Source organism: Eretmochelys imbricata, chromosome 14 (assembly GCF_965152235.1).
Source record: "Eretmochelys imbricata isolate rEreImb1 chromosome 14, rEreImb1.hap1, whole genome shotgun sequence".
Classification (NCBI taxonomy): domain Eukaryota; kingdom Metazoa; phylum Chordata; order Testudines; family Cheloniidae; genus Eretmochelys; species Eretmochelys imbricata.
In genome coordinates, this window is record NC_135585.1 from 22,301,900 (window position 1) to 22,326,924 (window position 25,025).

Here is a 25,025-nt window from a genome sequence, read left to right on the forward strand (position 1 = left end):
AAACTAAAATGGATTGGAGCTTGGGGCCCCAGCTGATTAGCAGAGGGCATGATGAGAGAGCCCCCCATGTCCAGCATTGCACTGTACCCATAGGTGCTGTCTGTCCCCTTTCCTTGAATCATCAGTTTTTGCTCACCACCAGAGGCAGAATTCTGGATAGGGTGGAGCAGGGGCTCTCAGTAGTGAGGCTATCTCACAGAGTGTGCCCCCCCCCCCCCCCCCAAGTCAGAAGCAGTTCTACCCACCTTGCTCAGCGCTGATTGACTGGGGAGGAAATTCCCCATCATCTCCCCAAGTCACCCCACTCCTGGACAAAACCCTCCTCAGCAGGGTCGCTTTCCCTTAAACTGTCGCAATCAGTTCTCCAACAGTTCCTCCTCTAGCCTCCAAGTCATTCCCCCGGCCCCAGCAAACACAATCAGTGCCCTGCAGCCACTACAGCCCCCTCTCCAGCAGCGACTCTGACCTGTGCACTGTCCCGCCTTCAATCCACTCATCTTACAATGGCTTTTCAGCAACTCCGCTGTCCCTCACCCACAGAACAGTGACTCGCCTCTCCTCCCCACCCCCACATGGGATCGATTGCCCCCACTGAAACCCAGATCTTCTCCTCCACACGCTTACCGGCCATTGCCAATTGCACCTCCCTCCACTGAGCTCATCTCTTCTCTAACCCTGGGCCCATCAGGTTCTCTCCTGCTTGCAAACTCTTCTGAGTCCTGGCTCATTCAGGCAGGTTGCACCCACGCCAGTCCTCTCCTCCTCTCACTGCCAACTGTGTCTGGTCTGGCTGTCCATCAGCCCCATGGGCTTGAGATCAAACGGAGCCAGAATGAAGGGGAACTCGGGCTCTAGGGCATGGGGAGCAGAAGGAAACCTAGTCTAACTGGGCCACCCAACTAGGCTTTCCCCTCATTCTTTCAGTTAACACATGGCCCAGTTTGCAGCACTTATTAGAATTTAAAGAGGGGAGTCTCTTGCTGTTGGATTTCCTTGGGGGAAATAACCTTTCCCTTGTGTCATGTGCACAGGCCATGCAGACTCCTGACCTCCCCGAAAGGAGGTGGATTTCTTCCCTCCCCATTCCCCAGTGCGGAAACTGAGTGACACAGATGCATCCATCCATCCACAGTTATGCACCCTCCGACACATGCACGCAAAGCCTCTTGCACACACACTCACACACACACGTCCACAGCTGTACACGCACACAGCCTTGTGAGCATACGTTTTGCCCTGCACGCGTGTGTGTACACACGTGCTCATGCACTCTCGCGCTCATGCTTCCGGACATTAAGTAGGAGAGAATTCAGAGGGCCCTTGGGACTGGCTGATCAGCCAGGCTGGGATTGCTTCTAACTGCCCCCCTTAACAATGGAAAGGAATTCCTCAGCCTGCCCAGAAATACAGATACAGGAAAGTATCTGTCTCTTTCTCTCCCTGCTAAAGAAAACAAACCCTGGAATGCTCAGTCCTAAGCAGCTGTGGGCTGATCTGTTTATGGCCACAAGCTGCATACTCAGGACTTCCCAATTCCACTCTACAAGATCTCCTGGGCACTGAGAACCTGCCACCTTTTAAAGCAGTGTTGTTTCCCCTCCTTTTAAAGCAACGGTCCTGTAGCTATCAGGCCAATGCCTGCTAGCAGTCATGCAAACAGCTCGAGTGGTGCTCTTGTTCCCAGGAGCAACCCCATGCAGCTGCAGCTTTATTTCCCCTTTTGGGAACTGCTGCCTGTAAATTACTCCTGCCACCCCCTATAAGTATATTGCAGGGGTGGCCAAACTTACTGACCCTCCGAGCCACATACGATAATCTTCAGAAGTTCAAGAGCCGGATGCACATGCCAAGGCTCAGGGCTTCTGCCCTGCAGTAGTGTGGTGGGGCTAGGGGCTTCAGCCCTGTGGGAGGCACTTGCCATGACATGGGGCTTCAGCAAGAGCGGGGCTGAATCCCTGAGCCCTGGCAGGCATCTCCCGCGGGGCTGATGCCCCTAGGATCCCCGCCCTCTAGGCAGGAGCCCCGATCCCCACCATTCTGCTGCAGGGCAGAAATCCCAAGCTCCTCCTCCCAGTCTGGTGGGTGGAGAATGGGGAATCATGGAGGGCTCTGCAAGCCACAGTTTGGCCTCCCCTGGTATATTGAATACACAAAAGCTAAGAGTTAGAATATCAGGTGGGCCCCCGTCCCAGTCAGAGCTGCTCCTCAGAGGGCTGCACTGGCCCTTAAAGATCCACCCCTCATCTTTGGATTAAGATACATTGCAACCACAATGCACCATGGTAATCTTGTCCCCTGGGGATTTTCCACCCCGGGAGCCCTGGCAGTGTTTATGCCAGTAGAAGCCCAGTTTGAAGTTTAGCCATGCAGTGAGTGGATGTATTTTGCCCTCCTGCCTCTGGAGACTCGAGTCGAAGTAATAACTCAGGTCACTAGTGAATTGAGTGTGACAGGTCTCACACTCCACCACGTAGCACGATTGGCAGACCCTGGTCAGCCGAGGGAGGCCCAGGACTGGATTGGCCGGGGATGCTCCGGGACAAGATTGAGGGGCATTAAGGGAGCTGGGTGGGGGAGGGAGGGTGGACGTCACGGGACGCCATGCACAATGCATACCTGCTGTTCCATGTGCGGCTCCTCTCGGCGCTCCCTGCCAGTCCATAGACCCCATGCTGTCCAGAGCAATAGCAGTGATGAGGGATAGCTCAGTGGTTTGAGCATTGGCCTGCTAAACCCAGGGTTGTGAGTTCAATCCTTGAGGGGGGCCATTTAGGGATCTGGGGCAAAAATTAGGGGTTGGTCCTGCTTTGAGCAGGGGGTTGGACTAGATGACTTCATGAGGTCCCTTCCAACCGTGATATTCTATTCTAATTAGGGAGGCTTTCAGGCAGGCATCAGGGGGGTGAGGCTGGGTGTGGTCTGGCCTGCTGGCCACATAGGGGCTCAGCGTTCAGATCCATGCTGTCGCGCCTTCAGCCAGCCGGGGCTCAGGAGCAGCTTGCTTGGCGCCCAAGAGCAGGGCTAGCCCGGGGTTCCATTGCTAACCCCACAATGGCTGGCCCCAGCAGTGCTGGGGGAGGGTCAAGCATCAGCATGGGGCATTGAAGAAGCAATACAAGGGGGGGACACTGGGGGGATCGCACGCCCTGGCTCACCTAGACCTGGATATAGATGCGTCCCGGACGTGCATTAGTCCCCTGCGCGTGTGCACACACACAGACACACAGAAACATGGGACGTGGGGATGCACAGCCCTGAAACCTCACTGCCAAGGGAGCTCCCTAACTGGCAGAGATGTGGCTGCCACAGGAGATGGTGGGGGGCTGGGAACCCGCACAGCTTCCCCAGCGGGTGAATGCGCTCCCCTAACCCAGCACGGGTTCCTCTCCCTCCTGCCCGCTCTGCGGATCCGTGTCACAGAAGCCTGGATCGAGAAGCCCTCCTTCGGGAAGCCCCTGGAGGAGCACCTGGCCGTCAGCGGGCGGGAGATCGCCTTCCCCATCGAGGCCTGTGTCACCATGCTGCTGGAGTGCGGAATGCAGGAGGAGGTGAGTCGGGAGCCCCCGAGCTGGGCGGCTTCATTCCAGACACAGATACTCTCCGGCTTTTCTCCCCTCTGAGCACAACGGTCATAAAGATCCCTGCTGCCCTTAAAACCTCTGACCCTCTGAAAAGCCCCCTCCTTTATTCCCCCATTGAAACACCGCCCTAGACTGTCTGGTATTTCCAAACCCTCCCATTGCAAAATCCTGGGGCAGGCCCTGGAAATCTTGAGGCAAACCCCCTCCTTCAGTTCTTGTGCCCAGCCTTTGGTTCAGCTGGGAGAGCAAATACTGCAGCCTCTTCTCAATCTGTGAATGAGCCTCCTTGGAAACCAGATCCTGGCTTGACTGGTCTTGGATGCACCCGGTGTAAATTGGGAGCAGCCCCACTGAGGTCCCTGGAGATACGCTGGCAGAATTGGGTCCTGGGTCCCCCACTGTGTCCCTTTGGTATAGAGCAAGGCTGCTACTAAAATAGACCATGCTTCCTAAGACGGGCCAAATTCGGTCATGTTATAAAGAGGTGCAGTTGCCATGGAGGCCTCTAGTCTAAATTCAGAGGAACCGTTTAGAGCGGTGTAAGGAGCACAGGGAGTGCAAGTGGTAACGTGGTGTAGTTTACATTTATTTGGACCCAATTCTCCTCTCGGATCACTTCAAGTCCACCGAATTCAATGGCGTCACTCCTGATCTACACCAGGGGTGAGCCTAGCCTGCTCTGTGTGAGGTTTCATTTGCTTGGAAGCCTGCCACCCAGAGAAACACCCTTTCATATGGCAGGGGGAGGTAAGGGAGCACCCTGCTGCTCCGTGAAGCCGCATCCAGTAGCATAAGGAGAGCAGCTGGCTGACTGAACAGAGCTGCTACCACGTCTAACTCCTGGTTTATGTTTGGAGTCTGTTGCTTTTCTTTGACCTGTCTCCCTTAGACCAGCTCACTCTGTTAGCACAGTCCTGCGTGATTCCTAGGGCAGCTGGTCTCAGTATTTATCAGTGGCTTTGAGACCTAAGTAATTCCTTGCCTGAAGAAAGCATGTTCCAGTTCAGAACCACATAGGCAAAGTAACATTTTCTTTTTCCTTGCCTTGAAATGAGAGTAGAAAATCAGGAAAGATGATTTAGACACAGCAGGGATTGGAGCATGTTCTGCAGGACTCATGTGCACATGGAACTGTTGCAGTCCTTTTTATTGCATTCACATGGTAGAGACAGAGCTTATAAATATGGAGATAACCGTCCCTCTTCATTACGCAGAGACTAGGAAATAACGAATGATGGACAACCCCCTGCAGGTTCAAAGAAGCAACGAAGAGCCCAGATGTTTCTTCAGACCTTGTTGGAAATACTCAGACCCTTTGATCTAGAAAGTTGAGCTGGGAATCTCCTGAGACTGCACGCACCTGATCATTAGCTGGAAAAAAAAAAAAAGATTCAAAGAAGCAGCTTTGCTCTGTGTTTTGGTGCTTCCAGGCCTTGCCAGGATTGAGAAGTGCAACTGGGGCCAGGTCTACGCTACAGCCCTATATCAGTATAACTACGTCGCTCAGGAGTGTGAAAAATACACACCCCTGAGTGACACACCAACCTGTGTAGACAGCGCTATTTCAGCAGGAGAGCTTCTCCGGTCAACATAGCTACTGCCTCTCAGGGAGGTGAATTAACCATGCTGATGGGAGAAGCTCTCCTGTCGGCACAGGAGCGTCTTCGCTAAAGTGTCTTCAATGTACGTGAAGACCAGCCCTGGAAAATTGAAAAACAAACTTAAAAAAGAATTGACAAATCTGTTTGTAATCTCCAGGGTAGTTTGATTTGGGAGAAAAACTTTGGGTTGCTTCATCCTTTCTCTTGAGCAGTTCATCCATCCATATAGATCAGAAGTTCCCAAACTGTTCTTATTGTGTACCCCCTTTCCAGATCTACTAGTTGGTCGCATACCCCTGCTCTTCTCATCACTGATACTTTGTGTGTTCCTGTTAACACTACCTGTCTTTAGCCATCTGCTGATATTTCACTGTTACGCACGGATATAGTTATAGTGCAATGTATGCAACCGAAAAACCCCCAACCCTGACTAAGTTATGAGCTCAGTTAGACTGGGCAGTTGCTGGGCAATTGAACTCACTCTGTACGGTGACTGGAGATGAGGGCTCTGTACACCTGTGTCTCTGTGTTCTCACTGGTACATCTTGAAGTAAATTAACTACCATATTGTATATAACAAATTCCCATGGAGTTTTAAAGCTTTGTCTGAGTTGCCTATTATGAAAATGCAATAAATAAGGTAACTAAGTAAAATCCACCATTACACAATTTCTCCCGTGTACCGCCCAGAGATGTCTCGCATATCCCCAGTGGTGCGCATACCACAGTTCGGGACTCCCTGCCTTTGGCACCATCACCATTAACAAAGACGCTGATGCCGCTGCTGGTCACGCTGGGGTCAGAACAGACACCCCCTCGCTCCCCAATAGCTGTCAGCGTAACCACTGGTCAGTGTGTGTAACAGGTCCCCATCTTAGCCTGATCCAGGGGGAATGCGAGTCTTACAGCTGTCAGCTAGAGACCATGGCTCTTGATGTACAGACTTTAGCGCTGGAGATCCCTGGTTGGCCAAGATGGCAGCTGATACATTGCCTTGCTGGGGCTACCAGGAGTACAAGCTTGTTTGTGTCGGCAAAGGGAGCAGGTGTGACTTGAAGTGGCCCAGGGCACAGATGTATGGAGTATCAAAGGGCTGTTCCACAAAGACACTCCTCGCACCATGTCTAATCTGCCCAGTTCCGTAGTTTCTAGGCCCCATGAGCCAGGCCCCCAGCTGGAATTGCTCCATAGATATTGATTTACAGCAGCTGAGGATCTGACCCTAAACCCCACTTTTGTTCTGTGTGTAAGTCAGGTGAGTTACAGGGATTCCCACGCTTCCTACATCAGTGATTTCCTACTAAACCGCATCCAACGTGACATCGCTAGGTCAGAGCATGATCCCTAGGCTGGGTATCAAGCTGGCACCCGGGTCACTCTGGGGCCTGTGCCCTCGGGGCGCTGTGTTCTGCTGCTGCCATGATTTTAGGAGTTTCCTGCTGGGGCTGACGTCTCTCCTGTCTCCTTTGCCCGAAGGGTCTCTTCAGGGTGGCTCCTTCTGCATCCAAGTTAAAGAAGCTCAAGGCGGCTCTTGACTGCTGCGTGGTGGACGTGCAGGAGTATTCAGCAGACCCCCATGCCATTGCAGGTAAAGGGCATTGCCACCTAGGCTTTGGTAACAAGATTATGTGCTACTCTAGATGATCCTCTTCCAGTGGAGGATCTCCAAGCAATACGCACGCTGTACTGGACTCAGACTGTGCAGTGGGAACTCCTGTTGCCTGAACTCGGTGGGAAGTTTTCCAGCGGAATCATTTCTCCATCCGAAAGTGCGGACTCATTGAAAGCAAAATGTGTTTGTGGAAACGTGTCGCTTCTGATGACGTTTTGTTTAGTAAAAAAGCAGAGTGGAGCTTTCTGACGCAGTCAGGATGCAGCTTTTCGATTGGCCGTTTTGAAATGACTTTTTGTTTCCGTTTTTTAAAAAAATGATGGTTAAAAAGCCGAAATTGGAGCAAACAGTTTCAATTTAATCAAAATGAAACTTTTTGAGCTGAAACAATTTTTCTTCCAGAATTTTGTTTCATAGGAAAATTTGGAAATTTGGAGGAGAGGGGGTTCTCCCATTCCATTTCAGAATGGAAAAAATTTTGAAATGGGAGAACGACCCCTGAAATGGAAAACCCATTTTCCTCCAAGCTGTATTACTGTCCCATGCAACTATGCATTTATGATCTGCTGCTGTCATTTCTGGGCAACAAGTAAAGAGGCAGGGCCCTTCTGTAGGGGCCTCCCATAAGGGTTAAAACTCAGTCTGCTAGGGAAGAGTCTTTTAGTGTTTCGTTATATAGTTTTTTGAGTGACCTGTTCACTAGAGGAAAGTTATTAACAAAGAGTCTGAACTCTATTGCCCTGTTCAATTCTAAGCTTGAGGAGAAAATTAGAATCGTTGAGGAGCCTTATCAATCTGTTAACATCAAGTACTGATTTAACTCTAGACATAGGTAGTGTAAAACAATTGTGTTATGCTTTAACTGAATGAATGGACCAAATTGTGCTCTTATGCTACTGTAAATTCTGGAATAACTATTCTGGAGTTACATCCAATTTACAACAATGCAGGAATAAACTTTGGTTCATTATCTCTTCACTTTAAAAATATAACAAATGTATGAAAAACAAATTGAGAAGTATAAATGTAACCATATTGGGCATTAAGGAGGAATACGAAAAATTGTGGATTTGTTTGATGCCAGTTTGGAAATAAAATTTGTCCTCTCCTTAAACACTAAATACATATATAAATTATACCTACTAATGTCAGTGCTTCTAAATCTTCGGTTTCCCCTGGAGACATTCGTCAAACTATTCTAGTGGTCTCTATTTTCTGTGCTTGTCTACGGTCCTGTTCATTGCAGTTGAGGACGAAAAAATAGTTTTGGTCAGAATCGTTGATGAATCCCCAGGTTCAGACTTTCCCTGATTTATTGTGATGAACAGATTTGCCAGTAAATGTTACATTTAAAAAAATAAATCTAAATGCTAGTACACACACTGTGCTTATTCTATTTAGCCAAGTTACCGGTCACGCTAAAGCAACTCAAATACAATTGTAATAACCATGAGACGCTCCGAAAACATGGTGACGAGTGTGGGATGGGTGGATCAATAATGAGATAGTTTTTTATTCTTTTGTAACTGAGTTTCCAACCTGGTTGTTACCAATTCTGTCGGTGAACAAGAGGGTTTTTGAATGAGGCCCCCTCCTTACTGGCTTGCTAAATATTGATTTGGTTTGGATAAAACTTTTTGTATTTGCGTCCCTGGTGGGCTTTGAGGCCAAGTTTTTCAAAGACACCTGGATGATTTGGACTCCAAATTCCCATCAATTTTAAGGAGACCTGGGTGGTCGCATCCCATTTGCCGCTTTTGAAAATGCCATAGGTCCGTATGGTGAGATACCGTGGAGTGTTGTGACAGTCGCACGCTTCCACAGCGTTAAGATGATATTCCTTTCTTGATCCAAGGTGGTTTCCCTTCTCTTTCCAGACCTGATCTTGGGAGGTTCTGAGCACCCTAGGCAGCAGTAATGGCAGTTGCAGGGCAGTCCCTCAGTGCTTTGCAGGATTTGTTCCTCAATGAAATGCGGATCTGATCTTGCTCCCATTGAAGCCAGGGATGCTGCTCAGTCCAATGTCACGGGGCAGAGCGAGAACAACAGAAATGGGGAATGTTTGACAAGATTATTAGGATGTTAATCGGTTTTCTTGGCTTTGATTGAAATCACATTAATGAGGCTGCTGGGCAGAACATACAGCCTGGCCTTTGCGCTTCATTGAAGGGGCTAAAGTCCCATGCCCAGAGACCAGCCAAGATCCTTACCCTTCAACCCAGGAAAGCGTCCTACTTTGGTACTGACTGGCCAGTGTTCCCTTCTGTCTCCTAGGGGCGCTGAAGTCCTATCTCCGAGAGCTTCCAGAGCCTCTCATGACCTTTGAGCTCTATGACGAATGGATTCAAGCTTCCAAGTGAGTCCCAAACGCACTTTCCTTTGTCCTTGGCCTCATCTTCTTCCTCACCACCCACAATGAGCAATCAAAAGTACTGGAGTAAGCGGGGCTGAAATGCGTTCTACATACAGCCCCTATGGAGAGGCATCTTCCACGCTGGGAATTGCAGAGCCGCCTGCTGAATGACTTTGTCATGTACCTTCGACCTCTCACCTGTTCTCTGCCCCTGCCAATCTGGCTCTCCAGGGTTCACCCAGAGACTGCTCAAGACAATCTGAAGCCCAGGGCAAAACGTCACTGTGCTGCCCCCGGCAGCGTCACAGGCCCGTCTACAGGAGAGTGAATTGCAGAGCACTCAAACCTGTAGCACTCTAGCTGTCCCGTGTAGACCCTCCTGGTGCAAACTGAAAGGTACCTCGCGTGCATTAATAGAGTCCTGTTTGAAACAGGATGACGTCAGCACAAAGTAGGCACCAGCAGGGTCTGCGGCGTTCAGTTAGAACGCTACGTGTTCGAGCTCACTGCAGTTCATACCCCGTGTAGATCGGTCTGCAGAGCTGCGTAGCTTCTCCCAGAAATCTGCCTCTAGCTAAAGCAGCCCTGGCCTTCCTCTCACATCCCAGATGCCTCAGCAGCTTCAAATTACTCCTGATGTTTTCACCTTTGGCCCCCAAATGTGGAACTTTTCCCAAAATTGCCCCCGCTCAAGGACGAGGACGGACAAGCTGGAGTCCTGGAGCGGCTTAAAGTGTCAGAGCTTTAGAGCTTGGCATTCAGAGTCCCTGCAGCGCTAGAAACAGGTGCTTTAGCCCATTCGGAAGGTGAGATTCCTGCTGGGAGAGGCAGCGTGCATGTCTAGCTCTGAAAGGGCAAGATGTCAGGCCTTAAAGTCGTGGAATTTTTGGGTAGTGAAGAGTTTTTCTTTAGAGGCTTATATGGACTCCCTCTGAATCCTGTGTAGTGGGGCTGATGGTAATCTAGCTCTGCAGGGGGATGGATGTGAAAATACAGGTGAGGTCTCCATGGCTGTGGAGCTGGTACCAGTGTGACTAAGGGATGTGAAACTTCCAGAGGAAGGATGGTCTAGTGGCCAGGTGCCAGCCTGAGGCTGGATCTGAACTCTGGTATCCCCTGCTCTGCCACCGATTTCCTGTATGACCTTGGGCTAGTCACTTAGCCTCTATGTGTTCAGTTCCACATCTATGAGATGGAGATGACAGCACTGCTCTGCCTCAGAGTGGGGCTCAGAGGAGAATACATCAAAGTTTATGAGGTGCTCAGTTCAGTAATGGTGACCGGATAAGCACCCAAGCGCTTATCTACATGGCAACCTTCTGCTTGCTGCTACTCGAAAGTGCAGTACATCAGGCTGTCCTCCAGGCTTCGCACTGCACTCTCGCTGCATCCTCACGGGACCCCCTGCCTTGCCACACAGTAACTTGCCATGTGGACAAGCCCAGAGGTAGCTAGCTAGACCCTCCCCGTGACGTGTCCACATAATTGGGGTGACGTGTGCATGGATCAGAGATAGATTAAGGATAAATCAGGACCAGATCAACAGAGATATTTCTATACTGTTTCCTTCCATCCACTTCAGTCTCCGTCTGTACACAGCCTCTGCAGTACTGTCTTGGGGATTGCCTTGCAGCCGACCTCTGTGTTTTGTGTAGGGGATAGGAAGTAGAGTCTTGAACTGAAAGCAGATTGCCCTTGTCATAGAAACTCTCTGGGCCCTGGAGCAAAGTGCAAAGGGATTCGTTCCCTTTGTGGAGGGGGTACTGGTACCTGAGCCACTGGGAAAACCTGGCCTCCCCCAGCTTGGATCGGATCAGTTCAGAGCCAGGGCTCTGGTCATGCATGGTAGCACCATTGCCCCTCTGAAGGACTCACTCGCACTCAGCAAACGTGCTCACAAACTTGGTACCTCCTCCAGAGACAGGGCTGAACTGTGGTGGACAGTCAGGACCTTGCATTTGTTTTTGGACTGCTCTCTCCTTCAACATCTGAAAGGGGCATCTCTGTATTCGCAGCAAATGCAGAAATGCACCAGTCTTGGGCATCTGACCAGCCAGCCACTGTAATCATGCATTCCCTCCTGAGGAGGGCAGGGGTCTGGTTGAGTTGGTGGGCTGGAGGCCTTCCAGCTACACTCTCAGTCTCTAATGGTACCATGCAGGCCTGAAGTTTCTCTCTAAGCACCAGAAATAAATAATAAAAGCAAGGCTGGGCTCAGGCACCAACATTCGCACTCGCTCTCTATACTGGATGCCCCCAGGCTGGGAGCGTTCAAATCTGGAGGAGCTGGCTCTGACTGTTAAATGGCAAGAGCCGTTTGCAAACTCAGGATCCCGGTTCAGATTTCAGATGCGCCCCAGTTCTCTGGGCGCTTGGATCTGGGGCCTCATCTCTTCTCAACAGCTGAGCACTCAGCGAAGCGAGTGGCCCAGCCGTGTGGCGAACTGACCAACTAATCCCAAACTACACTTCCTTCCTAGCATCCAGGACCAAGACAAGAGGCTGCAGGCCCTTTGGAATGCCTGCGAAAAACTGCCCAAGGCCAACTACAGCAACATCAGGTGAGCGTATGGGGCAGAGGGCTGGGTCTACATGCAGAGTAACCAGTGATTTCACTTCAGGTGTAATTTGTAAACCAGTTTTATTAAACTGGTGCCAAAGGCTGTGTGGAGACTCTCACAGTGTGGTTTGAACCAGCCTTATTTTGGTTTAACTTAAGTCAGTTCATAAGAGCATCCCATGCCCACTGGCAAGCCGGTGTTCTGGGTCCCCCCGCTGTGCCCAGTCCTCAGAGGATATGAGTCCATTACAGCCCCAGGAAGGGAGCTGTAGCTCAGCCTGTAGCAGCTTGTGCTTTTAGCTCTGGAGGTCACGAGCGCACTCCCCGGGGTGTAGGCCAAGCTGGCGGCTGTTGCCCACACCACCGTTTGCACTGTGGTAACTAATTGGTCTAAAAACCAACTTCAGTTAAACTGGTGCCATTTTCTTGTGTAAACAAGGCCTTAGTGGGAAGGTGGGAGCTTTTCCCTCCTCAGGCGCCTGCCTAATGCCCGCTAATGTCAGTGGGATCTCTGCATGCTTAGCAATACAGGCCCCACCATGCAGGCAGTTGAGCTCTCAGCTCCCCTTGAAGTTGGGGCTTTCAGCACGTCCCCTAGCGAGCACTTCTGCAATAAGCAGGGAGCCTGTCTGGTCCTCAGGGGATCTGTTCTGGTCCCTGCACTTTCAGATGCTGAGAGAGGGGGAGCTGCACCTTGTTGGGAGTGGGGCTCAAGTAAAGTTAGCCACTTAGGTCAGAGCCTGAATGCTCCCAGAGCGGGCCCAGGGCTCATGTCCCGCCACATCCCAGTAATGAGCACAAAGGTCTGTGGCGGGGGAGGATCGTAGGGCCCCCTCGCCCCCTCATCCAGCCTGCTTGTGAACTGAACTTAATCATGGTGGAAAAGCACCAAACTGACTTTCCGTGGGAGGACGGCAGGCAGATTGCCGCGGGAGTGCGGGGGCTAGCTCCCACCTGTGCCCTCTCACCTTTCCTGGCCTGTGGGAGAAGGGGGATGGGCAGTGGAGACCAATTTCTCAGTCTGCCCAGAATCATAATGCCAGGGCTTCTTCACCCTGCTCTCCTGTGCTGGCCGTAGACCCTGCACTTTGGGCCACTTGTCTTTTAATATGGGTTGAGCCCTCCTCTCCTAGTACCCATGGAGCTAGCAGCACAGGGGATGGGGTGGGGGGGAGTCCCAGATCAGGGCCGCAGGCCCAAGCAACCCTTCACAGGTCACAGGGGCATTGAGACTGGGGACACCTGCCACAAAGTGAAAAAGGTCCCTTCTCTCCCGTGTTGTAAGATATTTCACCGGGGATTTTCCAGGGAGTGTGGCACCCAACTCCAATTGGATTTCAATAGGATTTGGCCACCTAACTCCCTTAGGCCCCTTTGAAAATCCCTGCCTTACTTTACACTAGGAGGTACAGTGATTAATGAGGAAAACCCTGTAAACTGGAACTCCAGGCAGTTGTTGGGCAGTTCCCCCTAGATCAGGACAAGGTGACTGTTGACTGTAGAGATGTCCATGCTCTCGACACAGAAATTTGCTTTCCCCCCTGTGAGCCACCATCCTCTGAATCTGCCAGCCTTTGGGGCACGCTGCACGGTGCCGGTTGCCCAGGCTTTGGGAAAAGGGCACTTCCAGGGCGGGTATATCAGCTGCTAGGATTTAACCGTTAGCCCCTGAATAGGATAGGATTTCCTGCTGGATTTCGTTTGTTACCAAGTGCTGAGACCCCGGGCATGATCTGATCGTCAACCTTTATGTTCTTAGCAATGAAAATCAATCAGGCTTTGTAGCTAGCCACAAAGCCTATTTCCTAGCCTTACAGAAGGGAACTGGTGGTGGTTAGAGAGGGAGGCTGAGAGCTGGGACCCTGGATTCTCTCCCCAGCTCTTCCCCAGACTCACGGGATGACCTGGGACAAATCACAATGGGATTGTGAGGCTTCCTGCATGTTTGAGAGCCACTTCGAGCCTCTCAGAGGAAGGACGCTGAATGGTTGGCAGTGCAAGGATGTTGATTTCATGGTGGTTTTGCGGCACTCACTGAAGTATTGACCTGGAAGCTACCTCGAAAGAGAGAGGCCGAGGCACCTCAACTCATGGAATAACCTGCATTCGGTGCATGGTTTTGCTGTGAATGTCGGGTGCAGAGGAAGGCAGTTGTGGGGAACATGCACTGCACCCCACAGGCCCAGGTGACACTCCATCCTCACCCTCTGCCTCTTGATCGCCTCTGCCAGGTACCTGATCAAATTCCTAGCAAAACTAACAGAATACCAGGATGCTAACAAAATGACACCAAGCAACGTGGCGATAGTGCTGGGCCCCAACCTCCTCTGGCCTCAAACAGAAGGGTAAGTGGAGTCCACCGGTGCATGCGTGCATGTAACAGGGTCCCCTCGGTGCCCAATCCACAGGGGATATGTGTCTGTTACAGCCCCTGCTAGGGACCCTTGACATTTTTGCTCAAGCTGTAGCAGCTCAGGCTTTTAGCTCTGGAGGTCCCCAGTTCACTCCCCAGCGTGCTGGCTGAGATGGCGGTTGTCACACAAGTACTGGGGAAAGCAGGATAGAGCAGCTCCCAGGGGTGGGTGAGGCGGGTGAACTGGTGGTTGCTGCTTCTGTTGCTGTTCTCCTTCAACCCCATTGGCTCCTTAGCTGAGCATCCACAATTCCTGCTGAAGTCAGTGGGAGCTGTGGGCGCTCAGCACTTCTGGAAATCAGGCCACTTCAATATGGTGTGTTTTTTTTTTTAAAAATCCTTTCCCTAAACTTAGCTAGGACCATAGGTGAAAGCACATCCCCTGCCCCATAGAGCTTGACAGTCTAACGGCAAGGCACGCTAACGTGAGGCACAAGTGGCTGTTCCAGCGGAGGGAGGGTGAAGGGGGAGAGTTTAATCTAAGAAGGAAGGAAGAGTGGGTTGGATGAAGAGGTGGGTTTCCAGGGGCGAGGAGAAGAGGGGGTTCTGGGCCTGTGAGGACAATCAGACTGCCCCATGTGTCGGGGGCAGCATAGACGGAGGCAGAAGTAGGGAGGTGAAAGGAGAGAATTGGGAGGAGCAGAATCACGGGTCCTGTGTAAATCGATCCCTGAAAGTTCTCCTGGCTCCTTTGAGGTGGAAGGTGCTAGACACGTGAGAACATCGTCATAATGGCTGTGTTAGGGCCTCGACTTGTCACAGGGCTGGGTTAATTTTCTAACCATTGGCTACCTGGCTGCTATGCCTGGTGTTACCCTATTTACTGTCTGACATCGGGCATGTCTGCAGACGGGCACCCCAGCGCCAGAGTGTAGCTGCTTCCTACGTGGACAAAAAGGCTTTTTCCATCAGTGTAGTTAATCCACCTCCCCAAGCGGCAATTCTTCTGTCAACCGAACCATGTCTGCACCTTGGGTTAAGTCAGCTTAACTATGGCACTCACAGTGTGACCTTTTCGCAGCCCTGTGCAGTGTAGCTAGGTCGATCCACATTTTAAGAGTAGGCCAGGGCTCTATATCAGTTCTGAAGGGCCTCTTTCCAGCCTGGAAGTGAAAGCGACCAGCTGTCTGGGTGCAATTGGGAGCATTTCCCGGCATGCCTTTCTGGGGTGCGGTGAGAGTGGTGGGGTGCACCCAGGGTAGAAAGCAGCTGCTGTGCTGCTAAACAGAGCAAGTGGGGCACACTCAGATCCCCAGAATGCAGCTGTGGCTCCCCACTGGAGCACAGCGGCTGCGGAGTTGCCAAACCTGGCAGGCACATCTGGGTAAAAGGCAGCAGCAGAGCTGGCGAACAGGCCATGGCCTCCTGACATCAGAGGTCAGTGAAAGGCTAATACGCAGCAGCAGCCCAGAAGCCATGGAGTCAGGCAAGCATCCAACCATCCCTTCTTTTGTGTTGGCCTAAATCCTTCTTTATGGTTAAATCAAGAAACTGGAGGCTTAATTACAGTCCATGCTTCCAAGGGCAGCAGACTGGGGAAGCCTCTGTGCAATCTGTTCTTGGAGATGCCCTGATTGCAGTAGAACCACGTGAGCCCATATCCCTGCTTGCTGCATGCTCAGTTGCTCCTGGAGCATAGCCCTGCAGCTTTGGAGCTAATGGTGCCCAGAGGAAAAGGAAGTGACGCCATAAACGAATGCACAGTTGGGTTCAGGCTCCTTTAATAACATGATCCATAAGCTGACCACTGTTCTTGCCGTGACGGCGATGTCCCTACGCTGTGGCTAATGTCCTGCTGCATAGAATTACCCCGTGGGTCAAAGTGTCATGTTGGTAAAAATGTAGGAAACTAGTGGAAATGATGGGCCAGGTTCTCAGCTGGGAGTAGCAGCAGTACAGTGGAGCTCTGCTGATCTATGGCAGCTGAGGATCCATCCCAGAAATGTCACACTCGTTAGAAAGCAACATCAGATGGGATGTGTTCATTTAAAAGCATCTAGCGCCTGAGAGAAGCGCTTTATATTAGCCAGGTAAAGGGAGGGTAGCGAGACAAGGGAGGGGAGGCAATGGGTTAGTGCGCTCCTGGGGCTGCCCCTCCAGGCATTTGCACACCTGCTGAGAACTGGAAAAGCCGGGGGGGCGGGAGGAAGCTGCAGGGAAGAACTGAAGAGCATCGGCAGAGCTGTGGGAGGGCGCAGGTCTGTAATACCAGGCTGGCTGGAGGGTCCCACTGGACTAGCAAGGGAATTGCCAGGCACTAGCAGAGCCGCGTTGGAAGAGCAGGGGGACCACGTCAGACGTGGCACGTGTTGGCTTCGGCCAGCGCTTTCAACCATCGCGTCTGTGAGCCCCAGCCATCACCGGTGCTGAGCTGCTGCTGCTGCCCCCCGTGTGTTGCAGAAACATCACGGAGATGATGACGACGGTGTCTCTGCAGATCGTGGGGATTATCGAGCCCCTCATCCAGCACGCCGACTGGTTCTTCCCCGGAGGTAGGCCGTGCGTCTCCCGCCGGGCGCTGCGTGCTTGCCCAGGTATTGGCGTGGGGAGGGAACATAATGGAGCCGGCCCGCCAGCGCTGAGCCTGAGGGGATGGGGGATGAGGGACACAAGCATCCATTCCACAAACAGGCTTGGAGGCCAGTGAATGGGAAAAGGCCTGGACGGTCTCCATCCACTTCCTGGTGACCAGGCACTGACACCAGAAAACCTGCTGCGGCCACTGGCACTGCTGGGCAGAGGGGCCGGAAGTGGGTGGGGCAGGTCTTGCAGATGGTTCTCTCTCGCCCCGGGGTAGGGCTGGGGCCTTGTAGAGAGAGCAGTGCGTTGTCACTGCGCCTGACCTGCTCTGTGATTTGGGCTGTGGGGCCGCCAGGCCTGCACCTGCCCCAGCTCTGCCCTCCGACTCCACAGCTCTGGTGGCTTAGGAGGGGGTTCTTCCTGCTTGGCCCCACAAGCCCCCTGTGCTCCATGGCCCCGGAAGGCCAAGTTACCTCAGACAGAATCCAGGATGGAGCGCAAGGTGGCTTCACTCCAGCCCAGCCCCCAGTGAGACACGTCTGTGGAGCTAGAGAGGAGAGACCCTCACTGCTCCTCTGGCCCACTCCAGCCATCTCTCCCCTCTAGCTCCTTACCTGATGGCTTATAGTCCCTGTCCCTCATGGAGTCAGCGGCTGGCTGCCCACAAGGCTCGTCCATGTTCCCAGTCACTCCTCCCACCCCATCAGCAGGCTCCCTGGTGCTGCTGGCAGTGGGAAGGGTTCTGTGTCTGTACAGAGCCTGGCACAATGGGTCCTGGCCCACGGGCGTGCTCCTAGGCACGACTCAGACTAGAAATAACAGCAATAACCCCTCACTGCCCAGAGCCCTCTGCCTAGTCTGGCCGCGAGGAGATGCCCCCGAACAACACTGTACCCTCTTGCTTCCCCGACCAGACATTGAATTCAACGTGACCGGGAACTACGGCAGCCCCATGCACGTCAACCACAACGCCAACTACAGCTCCATGCCCTCCCCTGACATGGACCACTCCGACCGCAAGCAGCACGACCAGGCCCGGCGCCCCCTCAGCGTGGCCACGGACAACATGATGCTGGAGTTTTACAAAAAGGATGGGTAGGGCCTCTTCGCTTCGTTGCCAGGGTTTGGTTTTGGTGTAAGTCTGTTACAGTTGTATGAGCCAGAAGAGGCTGCGCCTGACAAAGCCTTGGCTGGGAGATCTGCTTGGGACAGGGGGGCCATGGGCACCGTATCCTGTAGCCTCCGCACTGGTGAGCTCGGATGCCTCGCTGCCTTGTCACTCCCACCCTCCCCTGCTCCTGACCCCTCCACCCTGTCCGATCAGCTGCCTTTGGGCCATTTTAGATGGGAGCAGAGCCATTTCCCCTCCCCCACCTACACCCCCACCCCCAGCCTGAGGGAAGTCACGTTGGAGAGACAAGCTCCACCCAGAGATGAAGGGTTGGGGCAGGAGTCTCTGGAGAGCCCACTAAGTGGGCAGTGCTCCCGAGCCCTCGTTCTGCAAGGAGCTGGCTTGGAGGCGCCGGAGTGGGAGCAGAGGGTGTTCAGTGGGAAGCGGGCCTGCCATGAATTGTTAGGATGAGTTTTCATCACTGGGGTGTGAGAGGCACAAGCCAGGCATTTGGGTCTAGCTCAGCCAAGACCAGGGATCCCCAGCCTGCTCAGCAGAGCCTTTTAAGGAAGCCATTGTCCTGCCTTGCTAGTTGTTACGAGTTCCTATGCACTGATGCGCAAACCCTAGAGAAACACAGAGTCCATCCCTAGCCCGCCGCAGGCCGTACCCATGTCACTGAGACCACATGTCTGGCCTGAGGAAGTCACTGCAGGTTCAGGTTTGGGAAGGAGTTGGGCAGTGCCCTTGGGGGGTGAGGGAACAGTGAATACTAAGTAAATGTCCAGGCCAGCCCCCCGAAGCTATGGGTCTGTAAATGGACCTGCCCTGGTAGGTCTCCAGGGGCTACCGCAGTGTGAATGTTCCATGATGGGGATTCTTTGCACTTGATCATACCTAAGCACTTCCTAACAATTAATTAATTCGTACGTTTCCCAGTGAGGATGGGCAAGTGTTTTACTCCCCCTCCCGCCCTTACAGAAGGATGAATGACATGAAGTCAGTTGGGCCATGTCAAGTCAGCGACAGAGCTGGGAAGAGATCCCAGGAGTCCCGACTCCTCCCCCGAATCTCTCGGTCTAACCACTAGCAAGCCACCATCCCAGCTTTAGTGTATCTGGCGAGGAAAACAGCCCAGCTGTGTGACAGCTGAATTGGCCAGCTCCGTTGGCATGCATCCCGGTCCCTCTGCAAATCTCTGGGCAGCATTTGCATTTCCCTGTGCACACGGTTCAGCGCAAGCCCAGGAGAGTGGGTGGAATTGGAGCAGAAAGGGCACGCATGCTGAATCAGTTTGGGAATATGGCCCAGAGCCCTCAAGGAGCGGGATGGAGGCGGGTGAATGTGCACAAGGGGCTGCCCGTTGGAGTTGTGAGTTAGCAGCAGCCATACTGGAGAGGCAGGCTGCTGCCTGCCTGGATGACAGCAGCCTACGAGTCAGGATTCTCCACCACCACAGGCAGTCGGGGATCCCTGAATCTCAACTTTCCAAGCCCCCCGGTGTGCAGGGTCTCACCCACCAGAGACAAAAATCAAACCTGAAACATCTTAAAGAACAACTTCTCTCCCTCCCTCCCCACTTGCACACAGCCCCGTCTCCCTCCCACACATTTTGCACTTACCAAAAGTTCCCATCCACTGAGCAAAACCGTCTCGTGTTTGCAGAATCCTCTGAAGTTTCTTCCAACGCCTCCTTTTCCATTGAACAATCTGCTTGTCCTCCTCCTGCCGTAACCAGGATTCAAAGACCTGTCCTCCTTACAGTGTTACCTTGGCCCTCTAAACTCCTGTCCAAACAACAGTTGCTATACCCAATGGAAGCTTTTAGCCTTAGTTTTCTTTTACACTAATACTTGTATGTTTCTGTCCATGCAGCCTTAGGAAAATCCAAAGGTACGGTATCCTCTAGTAGCCACTGGACCCTTTTCAGGCCACCTGTGTTCTGAACACCAAGCCAGAGCTGTTCCAGTAGGCAGTGAGGAAGCCAAAACGCTGGTTTTTCAACGTTTAGTGATGTCAGGAGGCAAATTCTGAGCTGGTTTCTCCCCCGGTGGATCGGTTTCATGGGGTATAAGCCCATGCCCAATTTGGTCCGATTAGTGCAATTGCCTTAAAAGTCCATTGCACTTTCATAACTTTGGAAAAAATAAGGGCTCACGTCCTCTTTTGGAGTGATTCAACAGGAAGCTTCTCCAGCTGGGAGGAATACAACAGCGTCACTACCCGGAATGCTCTCCTATTCATTTTGGCTTCTAATGGCCCACTCAAGTTTGTGGCTGTTTGGAAAGACCTCACAGCAGGGCGGCCATTTCCCACTGCCACCTTTGTAGTGAAAACTTTTGCCACACACTACAACAGGGCTGCTTGCACAGCCGTCCTCACCTTCCCAAAGGTTGTGATGGGCCGCAGCAGCTTCTGAGCAAAACCAACAAGATCTCGGGCAAGTTGTTACTTTGGTAGCAATCTCTCTTCTGGTGACACTATTGCTCTCTGCAGGGTTGGGAGGGGGCCTGAGCCAATAGCCAAGCCCTAACTTTGATCCTGACCAATGGAGCCTCCGGGCAATGCCACTGACAACGAAGGCATGTTTGGAACCTACCTACACAGTTCTTCCAGGACAGTTCTGACCCTCTACAACCCCTGCTGCCCTGCAAGTTGAATTCCACTGAAGAGCAGTGGGGTTCCCCAGTATAAGAGAATTTTTTAAAGGGCCAGAACTGGATCTCTTCCGAAACAGGTTAGGCCAATCCTCCACTGAGGGTCCTGCACCAGTCTTGTGTCCCAGTGTTTCACGAGGAGCCGTTGGGCTGCACTGGTGCTCTCTGGAAGGAAGGCTGCCAGGATCTGAATAAGCTTTACCAAACTGGATGTAGTGAAATGTTTTTTCTCCCCTCTTGCTGCAATCTGTGCTTTATTTCTTTGCTCTGAACCTTACTTCCGAGATGGTAAGGGAGTGTCTTTGTGTTCCCCCACTCAGCATGGGCGTCAGGGTGATGGACACATCTTGGGTGGCCCGCAGAGGCACCACCATAGTTCGAAAAGCGTCCTCCACCCCGCCTGCCATGCAGCCCCCCGCGCCGCCTTCCGATCTCGCTGCTACTCCTCAGTCACCAATTCCTGAGCAATCTCTTGATATTTCAGCTACTCCCTCCCCTACTCCAACTAGCTTCGGCTTCCAGCCAGGAGCCGAACGGACAAGGTAAGTCCAGGCGGCAGCGACTGCAGCTGCCGCTGCTGCTTTACGTGGCCTTTGTAAACACGCCTAGCTCCTGCTCACCTGCATGTGCCCTTTTGATTTCACGCTTCTGCTTTCTGGTGTGTGTGAATCCAGGCACAAAATAATCCCAAACGGTGACCGCCCAGCAGCCAGGAAAATCCCTGAGCAGCCTCGGCGGAAGTGCTGCTGGAAAATGCCATTTCCAGGCTGGCTGGAAAGACAGACGTTTTTGCAAAAGCAGAGACTGGATGCTCAGGGCAAATCCTCCCTTATCCACGCTGCAAATCTGATGGAGATTCTGCGCTCGCAGTTCATGCACCTCACCCACAGAGGGCGCTGTGCTAGGAGTCCCCTATGGAGCACTCCCGTGGCTGGGAGAGCAGGAGACAGGCTTCAGGCTGTCATGTGGGAGCAGGTAGCGCTAACCTAGCGGTCTGTTTCATTGGCCCTGCCTTTCAGTTTTCTCAGTCCTTCCGGGCATTCCTTGGCCAGACCGATCCCCCACATCACCCCATTCCGCTGGCTGGAAGGAAGATGATTCAGGCACTCCTTTTGGGGTCTGTTACACTATGTGGGCCAAGCACAAGCACACTCTAAATTACACCAGCACCTTGTGCTCTTCTAGCCATCCTGTGTCTCTCCCCCTCCCACCCCACCCCCTTTGCACACTTGGGTGCAGATTGTGCACCTGGAAAAAAGCTGGATGACTGTGAGCAAATTTTGCAGCCAGTTTCGGAACCTCCTTTGCAAATGTGCTTAGCCCTGAAATGTCTTTCCCCAAGCTCATTCCTGACTAGAACATCCTCCCACGGAGAGGGAACGTTCACTTCCAGTGCCTCTCTCAGAAGGCCCCGGATTTATTTTGTGTTGGGGGATTCACACACTGCTTCCCGGCGGGCAGCCGGAAAACAAGTGAGGCTGTCAGGTGCAGTCACCTGCCTGCGCAGGGAGTGGGGCCGATGTGACTCCTTCGTGCTTCCAATCTGTGCTTCCTGCAAGTATGGAAGTTAGCTTCTAATGTGCTGCATTCCAGGGGGCTTCCCAGCACCCAGCCAGCTCAGCATATGTGCCAGAGAGATTTGTGATGAGCCCTGGCTATCAGGTGGAGAGCTTACACAGACCCCATCTCTTAACATGAGCCACCCTGACTCAGTGACTGAAAGCACCAAAAAAATCAACTGTCCTTGTGCAGATGCTCATCTGCTCCAGACCTGGATTTTGCTCCGATTTCTGTGCACCTGTTGACAGCATTTCTTCCCCATCAGTTGTTTGGTAAATTATTAAACACTTGCACATGAAGGGCCAGAACCTGATCTCTGTTACATCGATGTAAATCTGGAGCAGCCTTGTTCATTGCAGTGGAGTTACTCTGGATGTACACTGCTGTAACAGAGACCAGAGCCTGCCACGGCTCGCTCACTCGTTAGCTCCTATCGTTGTGTTGAATAGCCACGACCCACAAGTCCCATGGCCCCTAGTTCCACTGTCTGCGTTCGCCTGTCTTGTGTCACAGTGTATCTCCCAGCTGGTACGTTGCACCTGCTCCTATCATAATCTGAATGTGTTCGTTTTCTTATTCCCTGACCCTGCTTAGACGCCTTTCTCACATGTCAGTGTCCTTTCTGCCTGACTTTATGCAGATGTTACAGCATTAGCCTCAGTTCCCAGGACTATGTAAGTCTGTTCCCCTCCCCTCCCTGAGAGCCAGCCTCTGCAGGAGACACACGGAGGGCACTTCCATCCCTGTGGGTGGGAAATCTTGCCGTGTGCTCTCTTTCCACTTCCATCATGTCCTGCCTCCCTCCTGGCGCCCTTTCTTTATAGACTGGTGTTGTGCTAAACAGAGATCAAATGGGGCGATGCGGATCCAGGGGCCAGGCGGAGGGAGAGGAACAGGGCCGAGAAGCAGACCCCTATAACATGAAAGACATGCAACGGCATTAGAAAGCGTTCCATGCTTCCCTGCCCCGCTCCCCCAGGGGAGGGCTCTCCTTTACCCAGTGAATGCATGTTCAGAAGTTTGGAAAGGGGGTTTAGGTGTCGCCCTTTAGGGCATCACCACTGCAGACCCTTTGACACTTGCCTGGCCTTCCATTTTGGCACAATGCCCTGCTATTCTGACTATACTCCCTGGCTTGGGCCCTCTCTTTGCCACTCCTGCCCTGCCGTTCTCTAGATCAGTGGCTCCCAGCCCCAGGCTGTGCCCTTGGTGCTTCAGGCTTTGTGACTGGCACCCTGGGCTACCCTTCCCTCCTGTTATGATGCCCTGCTGAGCTAGGCCCCAGTGAAGAGCCTCGGCCCGCCTCCTGTTCAGCCGTGAGCACCCTGGCCTTGTGTGGCCCTCGGGTGGCTTGTGCAGTTGTAAAGCCAGAGTGCGGCCACGACTGGGTCAGGTTCGAGCCCCCAGGGCCACAGAAGGGTGACGGTGGGCACAGGCTGCAGCCTTAGGGCCAAACTCTGGCCTCTGCTTCCCCAGAGTAAAGCCGACACTCTGCAGGTTTCAGTGGCGCAATGAGTCCATTGACCCGTGTAAGCGAGCTCAGACCCCAGCCCCAGGGCCGTCACCCCAGGAGGCTGGGACCCACTGCTCTGCCCCCCCGGTCCCGCCTCCCTGCGGCAGACTCTGGGCTCAGTGTTTCTTGTGGCGGTCTTTGTTGTTGTTGTTGTTACTCTTCTTTGCTTCTCTGCCAGCCTCGCCGCTCCGGGTGGGTTTCTCCCTGTACCAACACTTCTGCTCTTGTTTTTGTCTGTCTGTCTGTTTGGACATTTTGCAGCACGGATGATGTGTCGTCTAGTTGGTTGGACTCCTGTTACCACTACCCTTCCCCCGAGGACGACAGGCCCCCCCCTTACCCTTGCTATCAGCACCTCCGCTATTACCACCCCCAGGCTCGGCCCGAGGCCCCCTTGCCACCCTACCGGTGGTCGGGGCACAGCCAAACTCTGCCTCCCCGCTCCTCCTCCTCCTCCTCCTCTCCCAGCCCTCAGCCGCTTGACATTAACTCGAACCCGAAGCCTTGCTTCCTGCACCTCCCCAAGCAGAGCTCCCTCACCGAATCGCATGCTCTCGAAACTAATCTCTCCACCCTCTCCATCAAACCCCCACTTGTCTTAGCCAAACCAGACCCACCTGGCGCTCCCTACCTCTCCCTTATGTCAGCCTCTCCCCCCTGGGTCGGCTGCGCCAGCGACAGAGGAGCCAGCCTGACTAGGTAAATACCTGTGTGTTTGAGGATGAAAGGACCATGTGCGCGGCAAAGGGTTCAGAGCCGTCGGCTCGCCGTGCACTGCGGTGACAGCCACCTGGCAGGGACAGGCCCCATGGCCCAGGCCGAGCCTTCTCTCCCCGAGAAGCTGCCATTGCATGGGTCGGCTCTGGGCAGCTCGTGAAGGGGGCGGACGGGGCGCTCTGCCAGGCACTGCCACCTTCCCATCGTGTCCCAGCCTGTTTCCCACAGAGCAGGGGCGCAGGGCCAGCCCTTCCCCCACCCGTGGCAGAACCACGAAGCAAGGAATCAAAGTAAAATGAGCGTCACAGGCCAGGTCATACCGCTGTTGATCCAGAGCAGCTCCCTTGACCCAGCGGTGCCCTCGTGAGCCAGTGGGGTTAGCCGCCTCTGCAGTGCAGGCTGTGAATGGCTGCTACCTGGCCCGGGCAGCTTGCAGTTGCTCACCCAAGGAATCCTGGTGAGCCGTTATATCGCTTGCTATGCTGCCTTGTCCAGAGGTTCTTTGCTGCTAAGTGGCCTGGACCCCTCTATCCATTTCTTGGCCATTGCAAGTGAGCGCCATAGCTGGGGATTAAGAAATGGACTTGAGGAGGAAGCTTTAAAAAAAAAAACCCAAAACCAATCCCCACGACAAGTTCTTAGATGCATGGACTCCAAGGCCAGCGGCATCCCTTGGGATCAGCTACTCCAGCCTCCTGTATCACATAGGCCAGAGAACTGCCCCCAAATAATTCCTAGAACACTTCTTAGCAAACAGAGCTCCCTCTGGAGGAGCAGCCGTTTGTGGGGGAGGGAAGGGGTTTTGTTCTGTTCTGTCTCAGCTGTAT

General features: G+C 53.0%; 1 protein-coding gene across 1 annotated transcript in view; it reads left to right on the top strand.

Annotated features, from left to right (window-relative positions):
- The window catches only part of ARHGAP44 (Rho GTPase activating protein 44), a 153,051-nt gene that overhangs the window by 118,112 nt on the left and 9,914 nt on the right, over positions 1 to 25,025 (top strand). The window contains exons 11-20 of the mRNA XM_077834025.1: positions 3,421 to 3,548; positions 6,659 to 6,770; positions 9,069 to 9,150; positions 11,628 to 11,708; positions 13,939 to 14,052; positions 16,521 to 16,612; positions 17,555 to 17,735; positions 19,627 to 19,644; positions 20,729 to 20,950; positions 23,743 to 24,180. Coding sequence (XP_077690151.1) covers positions 3,421 to 3,548; positions 6,659 to 6,770; positions 9,069 to 9,150; positions 11,628 to 11,708; positions 13,939 to 14,052; positions 16,521 to 16,612; positions 17,555 to 17,735; positions 19,627 to 19,644; positions 20,729 to 20,950; positions 23,743 to 24,180 — 1,468 coding nt within the window. The remainder of the gene's footprint in view (positions 1 to 3,420; positions 3,549 to 6,658; positions 6,771 to 9,068; positions 9,151 to 11,627; positions 11,709 to 13,938; positions 14,053 to 16,520; positions 16,613 to 17,554; positions 17,736 to 19,626; positions 19,645 to 20,728; positions 20,951 to 23,742; positions 24,181 to 25,025) is intronic.